The 16866-nt window shown below is 38.7% G+C and overlaps 2 protein-coding genes across 2 annotated transcripts in view; one reads left to right on the top strand and one right to left on the bottom strand.

Moving 5' to 3' along the window:
• Positions 1 to 1145, top strand: part of LOC148069945 (uncharacterized) — a 5518-nt gene extending 4373 nt beyond the window's left edge. The window contains exons 5-6 of the mRNA XM_087800037.1: positions 494 to 616; positions 739 to 1145. Of these exons, the coding sequence (XP_087656163.1) occupies positions 494 to 616; positions 739 to 825 (210 nt within the window). The 3' untranslated portion in view covers positions 826 to 1145. The remainder of the gene's footprint in view (positions 1 to 493; positions 617 to 738) is intronic.
• A 261-nt stretch (positions 1146 to 1406) lies between these two features.
• Positions 1407 to 15115, bottom strand: appl1 (adaptor protein, phosphotyrosine interacting with PH domain and leucine zipper 1). The gene is made up of 22 exons (XM_087800082.1): positions 14954 to 15115; positions 13770 to 13868; positions 13654 to 13713; positions 13388 to 13459; positions 13223 to 13310; positions 13107 to 13148; positions 12492 to 12550; positions 12279 to 12425; positions 12131 to 12213; positions 10178 to 10339; positions 8296 to 8484; positions 8184 to 8226; positions 8072 to 8128; positions 6889 to 6980; positions 5984 to 6163; positions 5860 to 5912; positions 4393 to 4567; positions 4300 to 4336; positions 3541 to 3681; positions 3420 to 3470; positions 3276 to 3365; positions 1407 to 2560 (listed from the first exon to the last, which is right to left on the bottom strand). Exons 1-22 carry the CDS (start codon positions 15005 to 15007, stop codon positions 2408 to 2410), a joined length of 2127 nt encoding a protein of 708 aa, XP_087656208.1. The 5' UTR covers positions 15008 to 15115; the 3' UTR covers positions 1407 to 2407.
• Between the last annotated feature and the right edge of the window lie 1751 nt (positions 15116 to 16866).

Below are 16866 nucleotides of genomic sequence, written 5' to 3'. Positions count from 1 at the left end.
TCATGAGTGACATCATGAGTGACATCATCATGAGTAACATCACCATGAGTGACATCATCATGAGTAACATCACCATGAGTAACATCACCATGAGTGACATCATCATGAGTGACATTACCATGAGTGACGACATCACCAGTGACGTCACCACGAGTGACGTCACCACGAGTGACATCATCACGAGTGACATCATCATGAGTAACATCACCATGAGTAACATCATCATGAGTAACATCACCATGAGTAACATCATCATGAGTAACATCACCATGAGTAACATCATCATGAGTAACATCATCACGAGTGACATCACCATGAGTAACATCATCATGAGTAACATCACCATGAGTAACATCATCATGAGTAACATCATCACGAGTGACATCATCATGAGTAACATCACCATGAGTAACATCATCATGAGTAACATCACCATGAGTAACATCATCATGAGTAACATCATCACGAGTGACATCATCATTGTTTGCTGCAGCTGGACGAGCACGAGCTGAAGAACGTGGCTGTGTTGGTCTTCGCTAACAAGCAGGATCTTCCCATGGCCATGACCTGCAGTGACATCACTGAAGCCCTCGGCCTATCAGGCGTCTCGCAGCCGGTCAGTGACATCACGCTGTCTCCATCATCCTCTTGTCACACCTACCCTTCCTTGACGCCCTCACTTTTCAACCTCGCGTCCCGAGAGTGTTGATGTTGACTTGATGTTCTGGTGTGTTTCAGTGGCTGGTCCAGTCGTCGTGCGCCGTCAGTGGTTCTGGTCTGGCTGAAGGTCTGGACTGGTTGTCCAACGAGATCCTCAAGCGATAATGAAGGGGAGGGGCTTCAGTATAACAAAGGGGAGGAGCTTCAGTGTAACAAAGGGGAGGGGCTTCAGTGTAACGAAGGGGAGGAGCCTCAGTGTAACAAAGGGGAGGAGCTTCTATAAATACTTCAAATTTGAGATTTATTTTCTTTTACTCTTCTTTGACTTTGAATGATGAAAGTTATTACACTATATATTTATTCTGGGTGACTTTCATGAGTCTCTGCACTGATCATTTTGACACTATATTTTTCTGCAATATTTGTACATATTTATAAGTGATTGTGATAAAACTGTTGATTGTTACTACTGTGCATTTCTTTCTGTCAATACAGAAACATGAATAAATAAATATAATTTTCCAAATTGTTTTTTTTTAATCTCCAGATACATTTATTTTTTAAGAAACTCTTATTTATTTGTTTTTAAAACAGTTGTATTATTGGTTGAAAAATGTGTGACTGTTTTTATAAGAAGTTCATTTGGTTGACTAGTATTTTCATACTTCAAACGATTATATTTTCATTTAGATTCACAGAATTTATTATTTAAGATGAGTTTCTTTCTTCCATCATAAAAACATTCACAGGTTTTAAAGTTAGTACTTTATTTGTTTTTAAAAAGCCTTTGATCATTTTCGACATCGATCACGTCAACATACGAGTCTCTCCGCCCGAAAACACTAAAAAACATAGTGAGTCCAAGTTTCTGATAATGAGTTTAAATGTGGATTAAAATGGAGGATCAGGTTATTGGATTATTTTTGTTCTCATGCAGATGTTTCGAAGGTCACACGAGTCACATGACCTCGAGTAGAACCGTCAGAATCTGTCCTCGCGTGACGTCACCGTCTGATCGCGCATGTCCGGAGACGAGGATCAGCACCTCCGAGTTCTTGTGTCACAACCTGAAGGTGTCGCTTTAAGGAGAGCAGGTCGTGTCAGGCACTGTTTGGACGGACGTCTCATGGATCGTCAAGAACTCACGGGTCAACTGATCAGAAGTTCAACAGCTGCAGGGTTAGTCTTCAAAAATGCTAAATCGAAAGTTGCGATATTATTGGCGTGAAGTTTAATACTCTAACAATGATCAGTATTTAAAATGGAAGACTAGTCTCGGTGGCATCAGAAATATAAATGAAAATACCACTTTAGATCGAGGTCCTTCCATCTTTCCGAGCAGGCCCTGAACGCATCACCCAATAAAAAATACCTGCTTTTCTGACTCAACCACGACATCTAGCGGTCGTCGACCAGAATAGCAGAGAAATGAAATCAAACATATTTTAAGTAAATGTAACCATTGATCCTTTCTGAAGTTTGTCCCACGCACACATGAACTGGAACTTGAGGTCGACAGGTGGCGCTGTGGAGGCCGGTGCAGGTCAGTGTGATGTGGAGTGAGAAGGTCATAAAACAAATGTAAACAAAAGATAAACGGAGGATGTGCCACACGGACGTCGCTCGGACACTCGTTACTGGATTATTATGAGATCAACGCTCCTCGACACATCCTGGACCAGCTCTTTCAAAATAAAGTTTCAAATGAAGCGTCGCACGTCGGTTCTGTGTGGACCTGCTCGTGTCGTCAGGCCTCCGACTCGCTCTTCTTCTTCTCCTCCTCGCCGGCGTCGCCGTCTTCAGAGAGACTCTGGCTCAGCACCAGGAACTGTCCGTCCGCCGCCGAGGGGTTGTTGGTGCGAGCGCTGGCTGCGATCAGACGACTCTGCTCCTCCAGATCCTGCAGGTTTAACGTGGTTATAACTGTGTAATAGTTACAGATACAATAGTATATAAAGACTGATCACATGAATATTGTTGTCCCAGTTACACTACTAGTATCAGAAGTAGTACTGGTAGTAGCAGCAGCTTAAATAGACACAACTTGTACTGGTATATTAACAGTAATAGTAGTTTCAGCAAAGTTACTAATATTATTAAGTACTACCATAAGTGGCTTCATTAGTACTGGGGATGGAAAAGTTTATTCAAGGATCACTGGTAGTATTTTAGGATGTAGTACTACTATTACCAGTAGTATTTAAGAACAACTACAAAGAGTAATTCCAGTTGAAGAAGTACAACTACCTTTACCAGTAGTATTTTAGAATATTTAGAACCAGTATTATCAGTAGCATTTGAAAGAGTACAAAAACTAGTATTATAAGTTGTAGATTTAATTAAACAAGTAAACTTGTGTCATCAGTATTTTTATTAGTATCAAAAATAGCATTTTTGGTTGTAGAATTATAACTAGCATTATCAGAAGTATTGTTAGCCAAAGAGGTATATATATATAGTGTTGTAAGTAGTATTTTTAATTAAAGTAGTATCACTAGTATCATCAGTAGTTTTTCTTTGAAGAAGTTTAACTAGTATCATTTTAGTTGAAGTAGTAAGTAAGTAAGTAAGTATTCAAGCAGTCATAGCAGTTAACAGGTTAGTTGAGGTTCTACCTTCTCGATCTGTCTCTGCTTGCTCAGCTCTTCCTGCTGCTTCTCCTTGACCTTGTCCTGCTCCTTCTTCTTCTCCTCGGCCTGACGGTCCTGAGAACATCATCATCATCATCATCACGAGATGGACCTCGTCACGTGACTCACCATCTCAGAGTGGAAGGAGATCTGCTGAGCGAGGCCGATGCTGTCGCAGATCTGAAACACACGACATGGTCACCTCTCACCACCAGGGGTCAGTGTTTCACAGTCAGAGAGTCTTCGGCACCTTCTCTCCGTCGTTGTTGGACTCGAAGATGTAGCAGATGCTGCGACTCTCGCCTCGACCAGAGCTGGTCTGCAGCAGGAAACCAAAGAGACGCTTGTTGTCCTGGTGTGAGGAGAACTGGAGCACGCTGGAGAGAGGGAACTGAGGGGGAGAGAGAGATGGAGAGAGAGAAAGAGAAAGAGAGAGAAAGAGAAAGAGAAAGAGAGAGAAAGAAAGAGAGAGAGAGAGAGAGAGAGCAAGAGAGAGAGAGAGAAAGAGAGAAAGAGAGAGCAAGAGAGAGAGAGAGAAAGAAAGAGAGAGAGAGAGAGAGAGAGAGAGAAAGAGAGAGCAAGAGAGAGAGAGAAAGAGAGAAAGCGAGAGAAAGCGAGGATAAGAGAGAGAGAGAGAGAGAGACCAGATGGATGGTAAACAAATGTTTCATAATAATTAATTCATCCTCATTTTAAATGTTGAAACCTTGAAAATATATTTTTTAAATATAGTTTGATTTTCTAACTGAAATGATTAAAAAATATATTTCACATTTAATGTTTAAATTCTTAGCCTTTCAAATTAAATATAAAAATGTATAAACGATCAGTCACATGATGACCGGCTGGAAGTGGCTCGTTTGTCTGCTGGGACTCGTTATTCCAACACTTTTATATGGAAAATAGTTGGTTTTTAAACGTTAAAAACTACAGCCGTTCAATTTCAAAGTAGATAAATGAGTGTAAATGATTGAATACTTATTAAAAACATCCCATAGATGGTTCCTACCCTGAGTCGTGTGACCTGAGTCTGGGGGTCGATGAGTCTGGAGACAGAGAGAAGTTTAAAGACGGATCTGAAGCTGGAGACGAGGCTTCGTACTTGAGGCAGTCGCAGGTGACCAGCAGGTGAGACTCGGTCATCCTGAAGATGTTGTGGATCGCTCTGGCCGCGAGGATCTGCCTCATGGTCTCCGAGATCACGTCGGGCGACTCGGCAGATCGGACCTCCATGGAGCCCAGGAAGCGTACGATGAAGAGCTGGTGCAGGATGGAGTCTGAGGGCAGAGAAGCATGATTGACAGGAAACACATGGAAGCTGGAAGAACAAGGTATGTTCGATCTTATGACAAAAAGTATCTTAAAATAAATATATATAATCAATAAAAAAGTATATATTGTTGTGAAGACACTAGTCCCAGTTACACTACAAGTCCCAGAAGTAGTACTGATATTAGCAGTGGCTTAAATAGAGATGGTATTTTTTCCAGTACTGGTCGTTGGAGCAGGGTTATAATTATTTTATAAAGTACTACTATACTACTACTACTTCATTAGTGATTAGATAGAATAAGTTGTTCGAGGAGCACCAGTGGTATTTTCCGCAGCAGTTATAGTACTACTATTACCAGTAGTTTTAGAAGATATAGTATTTTATTTGAAAAAGTAAAGCAGTAGTTCTATTGGTTAAAGATGGATAACTAGTATTATCAGTAGTGTCTTAGTTGAAAAAAGTATAGCAGTAGTTCCATCGGTTAAAGATGGATAACTAGTATTATCAGTAGTATTTTTGTTGAACAAGTATTGCAGTAGTTATATTGGTGAAAGATGGATAACTAGTATTATCAGTAGTATTTTAGTTGAAAAAAGTATAACAGTAGTTCTATTGGTTAAAGATGGATTACTAGTATTATCAGTAGTGTCTTAGTTGAAAAAAGTATAGCAGTAGTTCTATTGGTTAAAGATGGATATCTAGTATTATCAGTAGTGTCTTAGTTGAAAAAAGTATAGCAGTAGTTATATTGGTTAAAGATGGATAACTAGTATTATCGCTAGAATTTCAGTTGAAAAAGTATAGCAGTAGTTCTATTGGTTAAAGATGGATAACTAGTATTATCAGTAGTATTTTAGTTGAAAAAGTATAGCAGTAGTTCTATTGGTTAAAGATGGATATCTAGTATTATCAGTAGTGTCTTAGTTGAAAAAAGTATAGCAGTAGTTCTATTGGTTAAAGATGGATAACTAGTATTATCAGTAGTGTCTTAGTTGAAAAAAGTATAGCAGTAGTTATATTGGTTAAAGATGGATAACTAGTATTATCGCTAGAATTTCAGTTGAAAAAGTATAGCAGTAGTTCTATCGGTTAAAGATGGATAACTAGTATTATCAGTAGTGTCTTAGTTGAAAAAGTATAGCATTAGTTCTATTGGTTAAAGATGGATAACTAGTATTATCAGTAGTATTTTAGTTGAACAAGTATAGCAGTAGTTCTATTGGTTTAAGATGAATAACATATTCTTACAATTGAAAACACCTTTTTCAAAGTAAACAATGAAGGCGCTTCACTTACCTTCGCTCTCCTCGGACGCGGCGTCTCCAGACTCTCCGAAGGGATTACTGCGTCTGCGAGGAACGACAACACCGTGAGCTGCTGCTTCTTCTTCTAGCGTCACACCAGCGTCACGAGGGAGCACCTGCCGGACTGAGCCGCCGCTTTGTTCTGTCCCGCACTTTCCTCGCTGACCGGGGAGATGATGTCGAACTGGATGGGCGTGTCCGGCGCCACCAGCGCGTCCAGCGACAGCACAGACAGAGCCGGCGAAGGTTCCGATCCCACAGAGCTGATGCTGCTGGTTCGACCCGTGCGGGCTTTACTGAAGATGTCATAACAATTGTTTTGATATGTACTCAGGGAAGTACATCAGTGTCATCAGAATAGTAATGGTTGAATTTCTTATGTTGAAACTTTGAATTATTTGATTGGATTTTATTCATAATTGGTCACATGATTGTCTGCACGTCGCATGATTGGCTGAAAGGTGGAGCTTGGTACTATTTAGGTATTGTCTGGTGACACTATTATACCAAGATTTTATATTGAATTTAAAAGACTTTGCATAATAAACTTTTTTTGTGTGGAGTTTGTATGTTCTCCCCGTGTTGCCTGGGTTTACTCCGGGCACTCCGGTTTCCTCCCACAGTCCAAAAACATACAGAGGTTGATTGAGAACTTGAGGAAATTGTCTGTAGTTATGAGTGTGAGTGTGTGTGTGTGTGTGTGTGTGTGTGTGTGTGTGTGTGTGTGTGTGAATGGTTGTCTGTTTTTGTGTGCCCTGAGACAGACTGTCTCCTGTCCAGGGTGTCCCCTGCCTCTCGTCCAAATAAACTGGGATAGACTTCAGCCCATCAACTCCCATGAGGGATTAACCGGCAGAAAATGAATGTTTTTATTATTGGATTTATATTCAAAAAATGTTACCTTTCAATATATAAATAATAGGATTCAAATATTTAAAAAAGAAATGATGATAAAGGAATTGGAAGTTTGTTGAAATGTTCAAGTCAATATTCCGATGGTTTCCCTCCATACGTCACTGACCTGCTGGGTCTCATGCTCTCGTGTCGCTGCTGGAACGACGGCGACGGCGTCACGGCCTCCAGAGCCGACTGGTTGACTCGCGCCGCCAGCTCCTGTGAAGAATCACACCTTGAATCCATCAGGACTTTATTATATGATTACATTTTAGAGCTGTGCAGGGCTGAGCAGTTACAGTTCCTTAAGGGCCTCTATGTACTGTGACTATTGACTTATCAACAAGTACAATTATTATGGCTGTTTTTCAGGATCACTGTATCTATTTTTTTTCGATTGTTTGACTGTCAAATCATTTGTTTTATTTCAATCAAGGTTCTTTTATGGTTTATAGTTTAATAAAGTGTTTTAAAAATAAAATGATTCAGTTTTTCTTTTACAATAACATGCAAATTTTCAGTCATTTGTTGATTTGTATGGTTCAATTAATCTCTCAAGTACTCGAATACTACACATATATATCCTTGATACTACATTATCACAACACCAGAGACAAGTACTGGACAATACTACACATATATACTTGTTACTACACTATCACAACACCAGAGTCAAGTACTGGACAATACTACACATATATACTTGTTACTACATTATCACAACACCAGAGTCAAGTACTGGACAATACTACACATATATACTTGTTACTACACTATCACAACACCAGAGTCAAATACTGGATAATACTACACATATATACTTGTTACTATACTATTACTACATATTGTATTGTTGACTCGTAACGTGACATTTTTTAAGACTGCTAGAACAGCGTCACAGCAGCTCCAGCACCAGAGCCACAGTTTACATCGGGTCAGTTTCTTCTTTTATTCTCCTCGACAATTTTAAAAGTCCTCAGAATATTTAAAATTGTATGGAAATGAAGGCAACTGAGGCAATTCTGTATAACATCCATTTTTAAAAAACTATAAAATGTTACATAGAGGCACTAAATTCTAACTTTGGTTCTACAAGTTGTTGGTATTAAATTTAATTTGACGATTCAAAACATTTATGAAGGTGGATGTTTAACCTTGTGTTGGTGGGCGGAGGTCGTCTACACTCATTACACCACTTACACAGGTGGGAACACTCAAGATTTAATCACGACAATTGACTCACGTCCGGATTCTCCGCAGCCTCCAGGCTCAGATTGTTATCACGTGTTCTCTGAAGAAGCTGGACTCACCTCTGCGTTCTCGCTGAGGTAGATCCTCCTGGAGATGTTGTTGATGGTGGCGATCCACTGGAGACAGAAGAGTTTAGCTCGGAGCTCAAGGGAGGAAGACGGAACAAGTTACCTCCTCGCAGTCCTTCCTGCTCTCGGCCTGCAGGGTCACCACTCTGGCGGCACAGACATAGGAATGTTACAAACGTCTACGAAGCAGAAGGGGAGAAAAGAGCGTCTCGTACTTTTTGCCGTCGAAGGACGTGACCTGGAAGCAGAAGCGACGGTCGTCGCTGTCCACCGCCATGACAGAGCAGTTGTCCAGGTCCGTGACGAGGCCCCCCGCGACCTCCCCGCGACCTTGCTGCATCAGGTTTCCTCCCTGAGTGAAGAAGTACTGGCGCTCCCACGAAGACGACACCAGGCCGGTTTTACTGAAGGACACGGACATCATGAGACGCCTCGACATTTTACTGCCATCTTCAACGGTGTGGTCTGCTGGGGGAGCAGCATGACAGCAAAGGATAGGGCTAAACTGGACAGCCTTATTAAGAAGGCCGGTTACGTCCTAGGGCGCCCCCTGGATCCTGTGGAGGAAGTGACTGGGAGGAGGATACGGAGCAAGTTGGCCTCCATGAGGAAGAACTTGTCTCACCCTCTCCAGCACACACTGAGGGCATTGAGGAGCTCCATCAGTGATAGGATGCTCCATCCCAGGTGTGTGAGGGAGAGGTACCGCAGGTCCTTCCTCCCTGCTGCCATCAGACTCCACAATAAGAACACACCAAGATAATTATTTAACTGCACCTTTCTTGTTATTTTTGTAAATATGATTGTGTATATAATATAGTGCAGATTTATTTTCTATTCTATTTCGATTTTTTCTTTTCTTTTTAATATTTTATTTCTGGGTGTTTTTTTTTTGTTGGTATATTGCTCTTGCTGTTGTTAAAACTAATTTCCCCTCGCGGGACAATAAAGGATTCTGATTCTGATTCTGATTCTGATTTACAACTCCCATCGTAGACGTGGGCACAGAACTGACTTTGACTTTAAGGATGAGGAATGTTTTTAATTCAACATTACCTAAAGTTATGACCTAGTTATTACAGTTTTTAAAGAAAAAAGATTTTTCAACTTTACTACAAAATACAAAATCTAAATGACACAAATGAAGAAGATTAAAATTAAAAAATATTCTTATTAGTATATATAATATTATAACATTAGTAGGTAATGCAGGTTTCAAGGTACAATCATCATCGCCGCAAAGTCACGGCAATGAGTTGTTTTTTTTTAATAAACCAACCAGTAAAAATACATACATGAAGAGGAGATACAGTCGGATGCGAAACAAAGCAAATATACACAAAAACGGCAGCATCTGAGTAATAAAAACACAAAAAATAAAAGTAATAATACATTTAAAAAACGCGTATGTTATTAAATAATACCTTTAGTATAACTGCCATAACTTAGTGCTATCAATTGACATTCATTTACTGAACGTTACTCCATTTGAAAATATTTAAAGGGTTAATAATTCAAGAAAAGCATCTGACGTCTGGGATTTTGTTATAGAAAATATAATTTTTTTTAATCTCTAAGCCACGTATGTGTGTGTGGGAGGGGGCGTGTCCTTCCACCAGGAGAGAGCAAAAGGAGAGGAGACTATTAGAATTTTTTTTATCTCCCTAGTATAACCAAAAAGAACGTCAAGTAGACTTTGTATCGTCATTGTATACAATATATGAATTATTTTCTATTAAAAGTAACAAACATACAGTTCCGGTGTTTCATTATCTAGTTATTTCATTTGTTATTTGTCAACGAGAGCAGAAATGTCCAAGTGTCTTCTGTTGGTGAAGTAAGACTTGAAAACGGACACTAACTCGTGTTAAAAACAGAATAAAAATGACTTTCTGACTAGTTTTCCAACTGCAAACACTGTAACTGTAGAAGCATCAGGAGGCTGCATCAGAAGTATGATGCAGATTGTACTCTGAACGAGTATAATGAGAGTGAAATCAGTGCACTGTAAAACTTCTCAGTTCTCAGAGGATGTTTAAAGTCGGTATAAAAGGATTAGGAGTCACTGAAGATCACTTCAACTACATTAAGCCTCACTTGCGGATGAAGAGGTATCCCTGCTTCCTGGTCAGGTTCCGGCAGACAGGTGAATGGACAGGATCTGGGTCACAGGGTGCATAGAGCGGGTCACACGACATCTCCATCTGCTGGATGGTTTCCTGCATCTGCCCCGTCTCCTGATCCATCTCCCGGCGAACACTGGCAGCAGAAGCAAATGTGATCATTTTATCATCTTAGTGTCTCCTCGTCTCACCTGTTTCAAAGTTTACAATCAATCTATGCATGTTTGTTAACGTCCATGATTTGTTCCGTCATTTACAGGGTTTTCATTTTAAAAGTCCCACTGAAGTGTGTGTGTGTTGTTGTGATGTGTGACTCTATTGTATCATCAGTGTGTGTGTGTTGTTGTGATGTGTGACTCTATTGTATCATCAGTGTGTGTGTGTGTTGTTGTGATGTGGGACTCTATTGTATCATCAGTGTGTGTGTGTTGTTGTGATGTGGGACTCTATTGTATCATCAGTGTGTGTGTGTTGTTGTGATGTGTGACTCCATTGTATCATCAGTGTGTGTGTGTGGTTGTGATGTGTGACTCTATTGTATCATCAGTGTGTGTGTGTTGTTGTGATGTGTGACTATATTGTATCATCAGTGTGTGTTGTTGTGATGTGTGACTCTATTGTATCATCAGTGTGTGTGTGTTGTTGTGATGTGTGACTCTATTGTATCATCAGTGTGTGTTGTTGTGATGTGTGACTCTATTGTATCATCAGTGTGTGTTGTTGTGATTTGTGACTCTATTGTATGATCAGTGTGTGTGTGTGTTGTTGTGATGTGTGACTCTATTGTATCATCAGTGTGTATTGTTGTGATGTGTGACTCTATTGTATCATCAGTGTGTGTTGTTGTGATTTGTGACTCTATTGTATAATCAGTGTGTGTGTTGTTGTGATGTGTGACTCTATTGTATCATCAGTGTGTGTGTGTGTTGTTGTGATGTTTGACTCTATTGTATAATCAGTGTGTGTGTGTTGTTGTGATGTGTGACTCTATTGTATCATCAGTGTTTGTGTGTGCTGTTATGATGTGTGAGTCTATTGTATCATCAGTATGTGTATGCGAGTTGTGATGTGTGAATCTATTGTATCATCAGTGTGTGTGTGTGTTTTTATGATGTGTGACTCTATTGTATCATCAGTGTGTGTTTGTACAAAACTCTGTTTTCATTGAAATATTGACCTTAGAAAATTATCTTAAGCTCCGCCCACTGAAAACACTTTGTTTTTCTGGAGATTAAATCTTGTTGACCATAACCACACCCACTCTGCTGTGATTGGTCAAGCATGGAGGTTTGTCACCACACGTCATAGATCCAGGAAGTCTCCACTTTATAAAGTAATAAAGTGTAAAACATGGTCATGATGAGAAGTTACTGCGTCTTGAAGAACATTCACTACATGTCAGGCGAGTTTTCCGCTTTAACTTTTATCTGTGCATTAACTTTTTTTTTTTTTGTTTATTACTTGATTATTTAAGTTTGTTGATTATTTATATCATTTTGTTGGTTATTTATTTGTATCTATTTTCTTGAATGTCTTAATTAATATCTGTTTAAGTCTTTAATTGTTAAGTCTTTAATTGTTTTAAGTGTTTAAAGTCTGTTGTTAAGTATTCATGTTTTCAATCTTGGGTCAGTGAGGACTTCAATTTCATTTATGCTGTATATCTTAATACATGCATATTTGACACTAAAAGAACTTGACATGACTAGACTTGACTTGACTTGTGTTTCTACATCAGCTCACCTTTAACTGTTTGTAAAATCAGCGCTAAAAGCTACAAGAAGGAGATTCAATTTGAGGTTTTGGCAACACTGACACCTCGCCGGTTGTGTGATTCAATTTATAGTCCAGCAGAAAACTGTAGTCATCGCTGTAATGTTGCTCTGCCAGGAACATAAACGCGAAGAAGGAAAAGCTTGATTCCTACTTCTGGACACTGGTTCCGATGGTTCCCAGGAAGTCCTCCCACTGTTGCGTCAGATTTTCTGAGCCGAGTTTGAAGAAGCTGATCTGAAGGCGACAAAAGCATCGACAGGTAAATGTTTGTCGGCGTTTGTTTGAGCGCGACTCCTCACCTGAGCCTGCATGTAGCCCAGCAGCGGCTCCAGCAGAGCCGTCTTCTTCTTGTACTGAAGCGTGTTCAGCGAGCAGAAGTAGTGCATCATCGTCTGATGCTGCTTCTTGCGTGACGTGTAAACATCCTCGACGGCTTCCGCTCGCATCTGTGGACAGCAGTGTCTGCTCAGCCACAGCCCGGCAAGGAATCTTTTAAATGTGTCGTCGCTCACCTTGTCGTTGTCTCTTCTCTTGGAGAGGCGGCTGTATCTGTTGATGGCAGTGTCGTGATCTGAGGACGATCGCAGTTGCATTTTTGGATTGTTAATAAATGTATATGAAGGTATTTCTGTTTCTTTATTATTCTGTCAAAAAAAGTTGCTTTAATCAAAATAAATTTAAAAAAAAAAGACTCAGACTTAGTATATTTAAAATGTAAATAAACAAATTGACAATTAGTAAATAATATACGGTTATTATAATACTTATTCTAAAAAAAATAAACTCTCTAAAAAGAGTGGAGAATGAGAGAAAAATAAAGTGAGAACTTGTAAAAAATATTTTTTTAATATATTTTTTAACATAAATCTTAAAAGCTCACACAAACTAGTTGACTTTATAAACAATTAATATAACAAACGTGACGATAAATATAAAGCATGATGAGGTCAATTGAATGAAAAAAAACATGAAGTTGAATATAAAAAAAGATCAACAATTAAAGGCCATTTCACAAGAGGACAATATAAAGATAATAATGTGGTCAACGAAGACATGGAACACGTTTAATTTTTAAATTTCTAATCAATCGTCTTCAGAAAATATCAGCAGTCGTGACGGTAACTCACCATCACTTGCTATTTGGAAGACTTCCTTCAGAGTCAGAATCTCTGCAAACACAAGAAAGAAAGACGTAAGAACATTTCTACCCATGTTTGGTCCTGGACTGTGTGCGACTTCCTACCCTTGAGGTCTCTCTCTTTGAACTGCGTGATGGGGAACATCATGGCGTCGGCCAGCTGAGTGGACAGGACTGCGTGACAGGAGCTGAGCTGAGACCAAACAAGTGAACATTCACACTTAGAGACTCATTTCATCAGAGACAGATCATCATCTTCAGACTTCTCACCTCATCGATGACTTTGGCGAACTGTTGCAGAGTAGAGCTCATCACCTCATCGTCGCCGCCCAGAGGAAAACGCTGGAGAGAACAGCAGCACAACAGATTGACACACAGGCTCTGTGTTCTCTTCAGGAAACATTCGTTGTCATTGATGACACATGTGTAAACACTTTGTTCACGGTCGACTAAATATTACGTTTAAATGGTGTCAAACTTCAAAGGGCGTCGCCTGCTCCGACAATGACTCGAGTGTTTCCACAGAAGCCTTTTACCTGCTTGTCGTATTCCTTCAGTAGTCTGGAGGTCAAGTGAGTCGCAGCGCTGAGTTCATTCTGAGATGGAGAAGATAGTTAAAACTGATGCTAAACCACCAGGTGCACACGAGTACCTGTGCATCATAGATCCTGTTCATGGCCTGGTAGAGCTGAGAGCAGTAGTTGGAGATGGCAGCCGTGTCCTCCTCAAACACACCCAGCAGAGACCGAGTCTATGTACACAACACAGTCACCGTTTGACTAAACAGAAGTTTGCCCTTTTCATGGATATCATTAACTATGTAGCTTCATTGCATTTACATTTATATGACATGAGAATCTTCCAGTATCAATATAACTTTCAATATTTATGACATTTAAATATCAGAGATCAACTGGAAGTTTCAGCAAACAGTATCGCAGAATTAAAAAAAAAATACATACAAAGTTTTAAAGATGCTTTTATAGAGAAAATAAAATAAAACTCCATTTTGTGTATTTCAAATAGAGTGAAAACTGCAAACATACTAAAACCTTTTGTATTTTAACTTCAAATTGTGAACGTTTACACATTTATTAATGAAACTTAATTTTAACGCAAAGGGCATTTGAAACGTTTTAAAAACAAAATCCTTACATTGAATTATAAGATAAAAAGGACACAATTTCACATTTTTCTATCTGACAAATATAGATAAATCAGTCAGTCATCATCATGAAATAAAGAGAAGTTATGTTGAAATAAGATTCTTGGTTTCCACAAACATTTAAGGTTAGATACTTATTTAAGACCTTCCACGTAATCAAGTCACTTATATTATTATTACTACTCATATAAACAAACCCAATGTCTTATTGTAAACAACACCTTTTTGTTGACATACCAGTGGATGGAAGGTTTTTTTTAAATCCAAATATATAAATAGTTTTTTCATACAATCTACTGATAAATAAATGACATCGCATGCAACTGAGATGAGGTAATATTGCGATGAGAAATGTTGTTCATCACTCGTTGATCAACACAATAAGTCAAATATGATACTGTTGAAATATAACATGACATCACTGCTCAGAATAACAAGCTAGCAGAGCAGCTACGGAAGCTGACAACTACCCGCCTACACAAGACTGGCTGGATTAAAGTAGTTTAGCACAAATATCAGAAGGAAATATATGATTTGAATTCCTCTGGTCGATGTTAGCACGTGTGCAGACTTGTCATGTTGCACTTCTATTGGAAACAAACCTGCAATATGACAGTTAGCAGAGCTAGCATTAGCAAGCTAGCTTGGTGCTATAAAAAAACGCCGAATACCTGCGGACTGTCTTCCAACGTCTCTTCGATCGGCAGCTTCTCTATCCCGGGCATGGCTGCGGCTGGCGAGTCGGTTATCGGTGCCAATAAAAGAGAGAAATCATAAACAACTGGTCAGTCAACTCCCACTCAAGAGTCTTCACTCCACACGACTCCACAACACCCTCCTGGCAGCTCCGCCCAACCCGGGACACATTCTGATTGGTCAGAAACTCATTTGCAACCTTTTGATTGGTTCATTTATTAAAGGTAGAGGCTGCCATTTTGGCTCTGCTTGCCATGTTTAATTGTGGGAGCTTGAGCCAGAATGGCAACCGATAATTATAGTTTCACACATTTAAAATGTGTTTTTATTCGTTTCTTATTAACATAATTGGACACATTTTTCGTTATCATATAACCTTCCATATATTAGGAAAATATTATTCTATTTTGAATTTTCTAAACACTGGGCCTCAATTATAATTAATTAAATAGTATAAAAAATATATTTGATTTTTCAGTTTTCTCTTCAACTCTTTAAGTAAAGTTTTTTCTGTTTTCCAAAAATATATTTTTTTAAATGTAATACCTTTTATATCTTGAAAATATACGGATTAGCCTGAATTATTAATATATAATTTTTGTATACATGACCAGATGGAATGTCGTATTTTAATGCACGTAATTGAGAAAACAAAGAATAAAAAAAAGTTTTACATGAAACATGTGGTCAAAAAATACAACATAAGGGAAGGTTGAATATATAAATCACAAGTTAATTTTACACGACTATTCTTTTTAACGTTTAAGTGGGAGCATCATAACCAGCATCATCTTATTCAGAAGTTAAAAAACTTAAAGAGCTTAAATTTAAATATTCTATTGACACAAGACTGGAAGTTGTGCCTGAAGCAGCTAAAGACTACAAAGACCTCTGAGCTCAACTTGGACATTTTTATTTGACTCAAAGAAGTCTTCGTCTTCAACAACAAAGAAGGATAAAGATGGACTTTACTACTTATAGATATTTTACATACATAAACAAACAGATACTCAAAAACAACAATTAGAGATCAGGAAAAAAAAGGAAGGGAGAGGGTGGACACATATTTGTCATCTGTTGTAAGTGAGGATGAAGAGATGAGGTTTAAAAACAGGGGGATGGAGTTCCAGGCGGTGGAAGAAGGAGGTTTTGGCGAAGTGGTTTATGTTTGGTTGAAGGAGGGTGCAGGGTCCATGGAGATGCCGAGGTTCCTGACCAGGGGGAGGCAGTGACCGAGTGACCATCAATGCAGAGGGAGGAGCTCTGGAAGGATGTTGGGCCAGGGATTCGAGGGTAAAGAGGATGGGGCCAAGCACTGAGCCTTGGGGGACTCCGTGTGAGACAAGGATTTGTGAATGTTTATTGTGATATAGTGGAACCTTTCAGATTTGATATTGTTTTCTTAAATGAAGTGGACATCTTATGAAGCCTTTTTTCTAAAGTAAAAAACGTTTCTGATGTCGTTTTGTATTGAAATGAAAGGGGATTTGAAGTAGTTTCTTAATGTACTTTTTAAAATCAACTTTTTCTTTGGATTTAAACATTTTTATTATTGAAACATCTTTTTTTTCTGTTTGAAGCAACTGTTCCTTTTAATAGAATATATTTTTTATTTTAATGAATCAACTTTTTTTATTTTTATTTTTCTTTTTATTAAATAATTAAGAAGCAAATCTACCTTCACGGAACAAGAAAATGTTTTGTTAACACACATTTTAAGCTCAACACATTGTTACCTCACAAATAAACCAATTTGTTTTTTATTAAACAGACTACGAATGAAGACAATGAGCCTGAACTTGTTACTGTTTAACCAGAGAAAACACTTGATTAATATAAAGAAGAAGTCATCAGAAAACAAGGGTAAATATAAGGATGACACACATTT

Source organism: Callionymus lyra, chromosome 10 (assembly GCF_982586985.1).
Source record: "Callionymus lyra chromosome 10, fCalLyr1.hap1.1, whole genome shotgun sequence".
Taxonomy (NCBI): domain Eukaryota; kingdom Metazoa; phylum Chordata; class Actinopteri; order Syngnathiformes; family Callionymidae; genus Callionymus; species Callionymus lyra.
The sequence above is the reverse complement of the archived record's forward strand: the minus strand, read 5'-3'. Positions and strand labels throughout refer to the sequence as shown.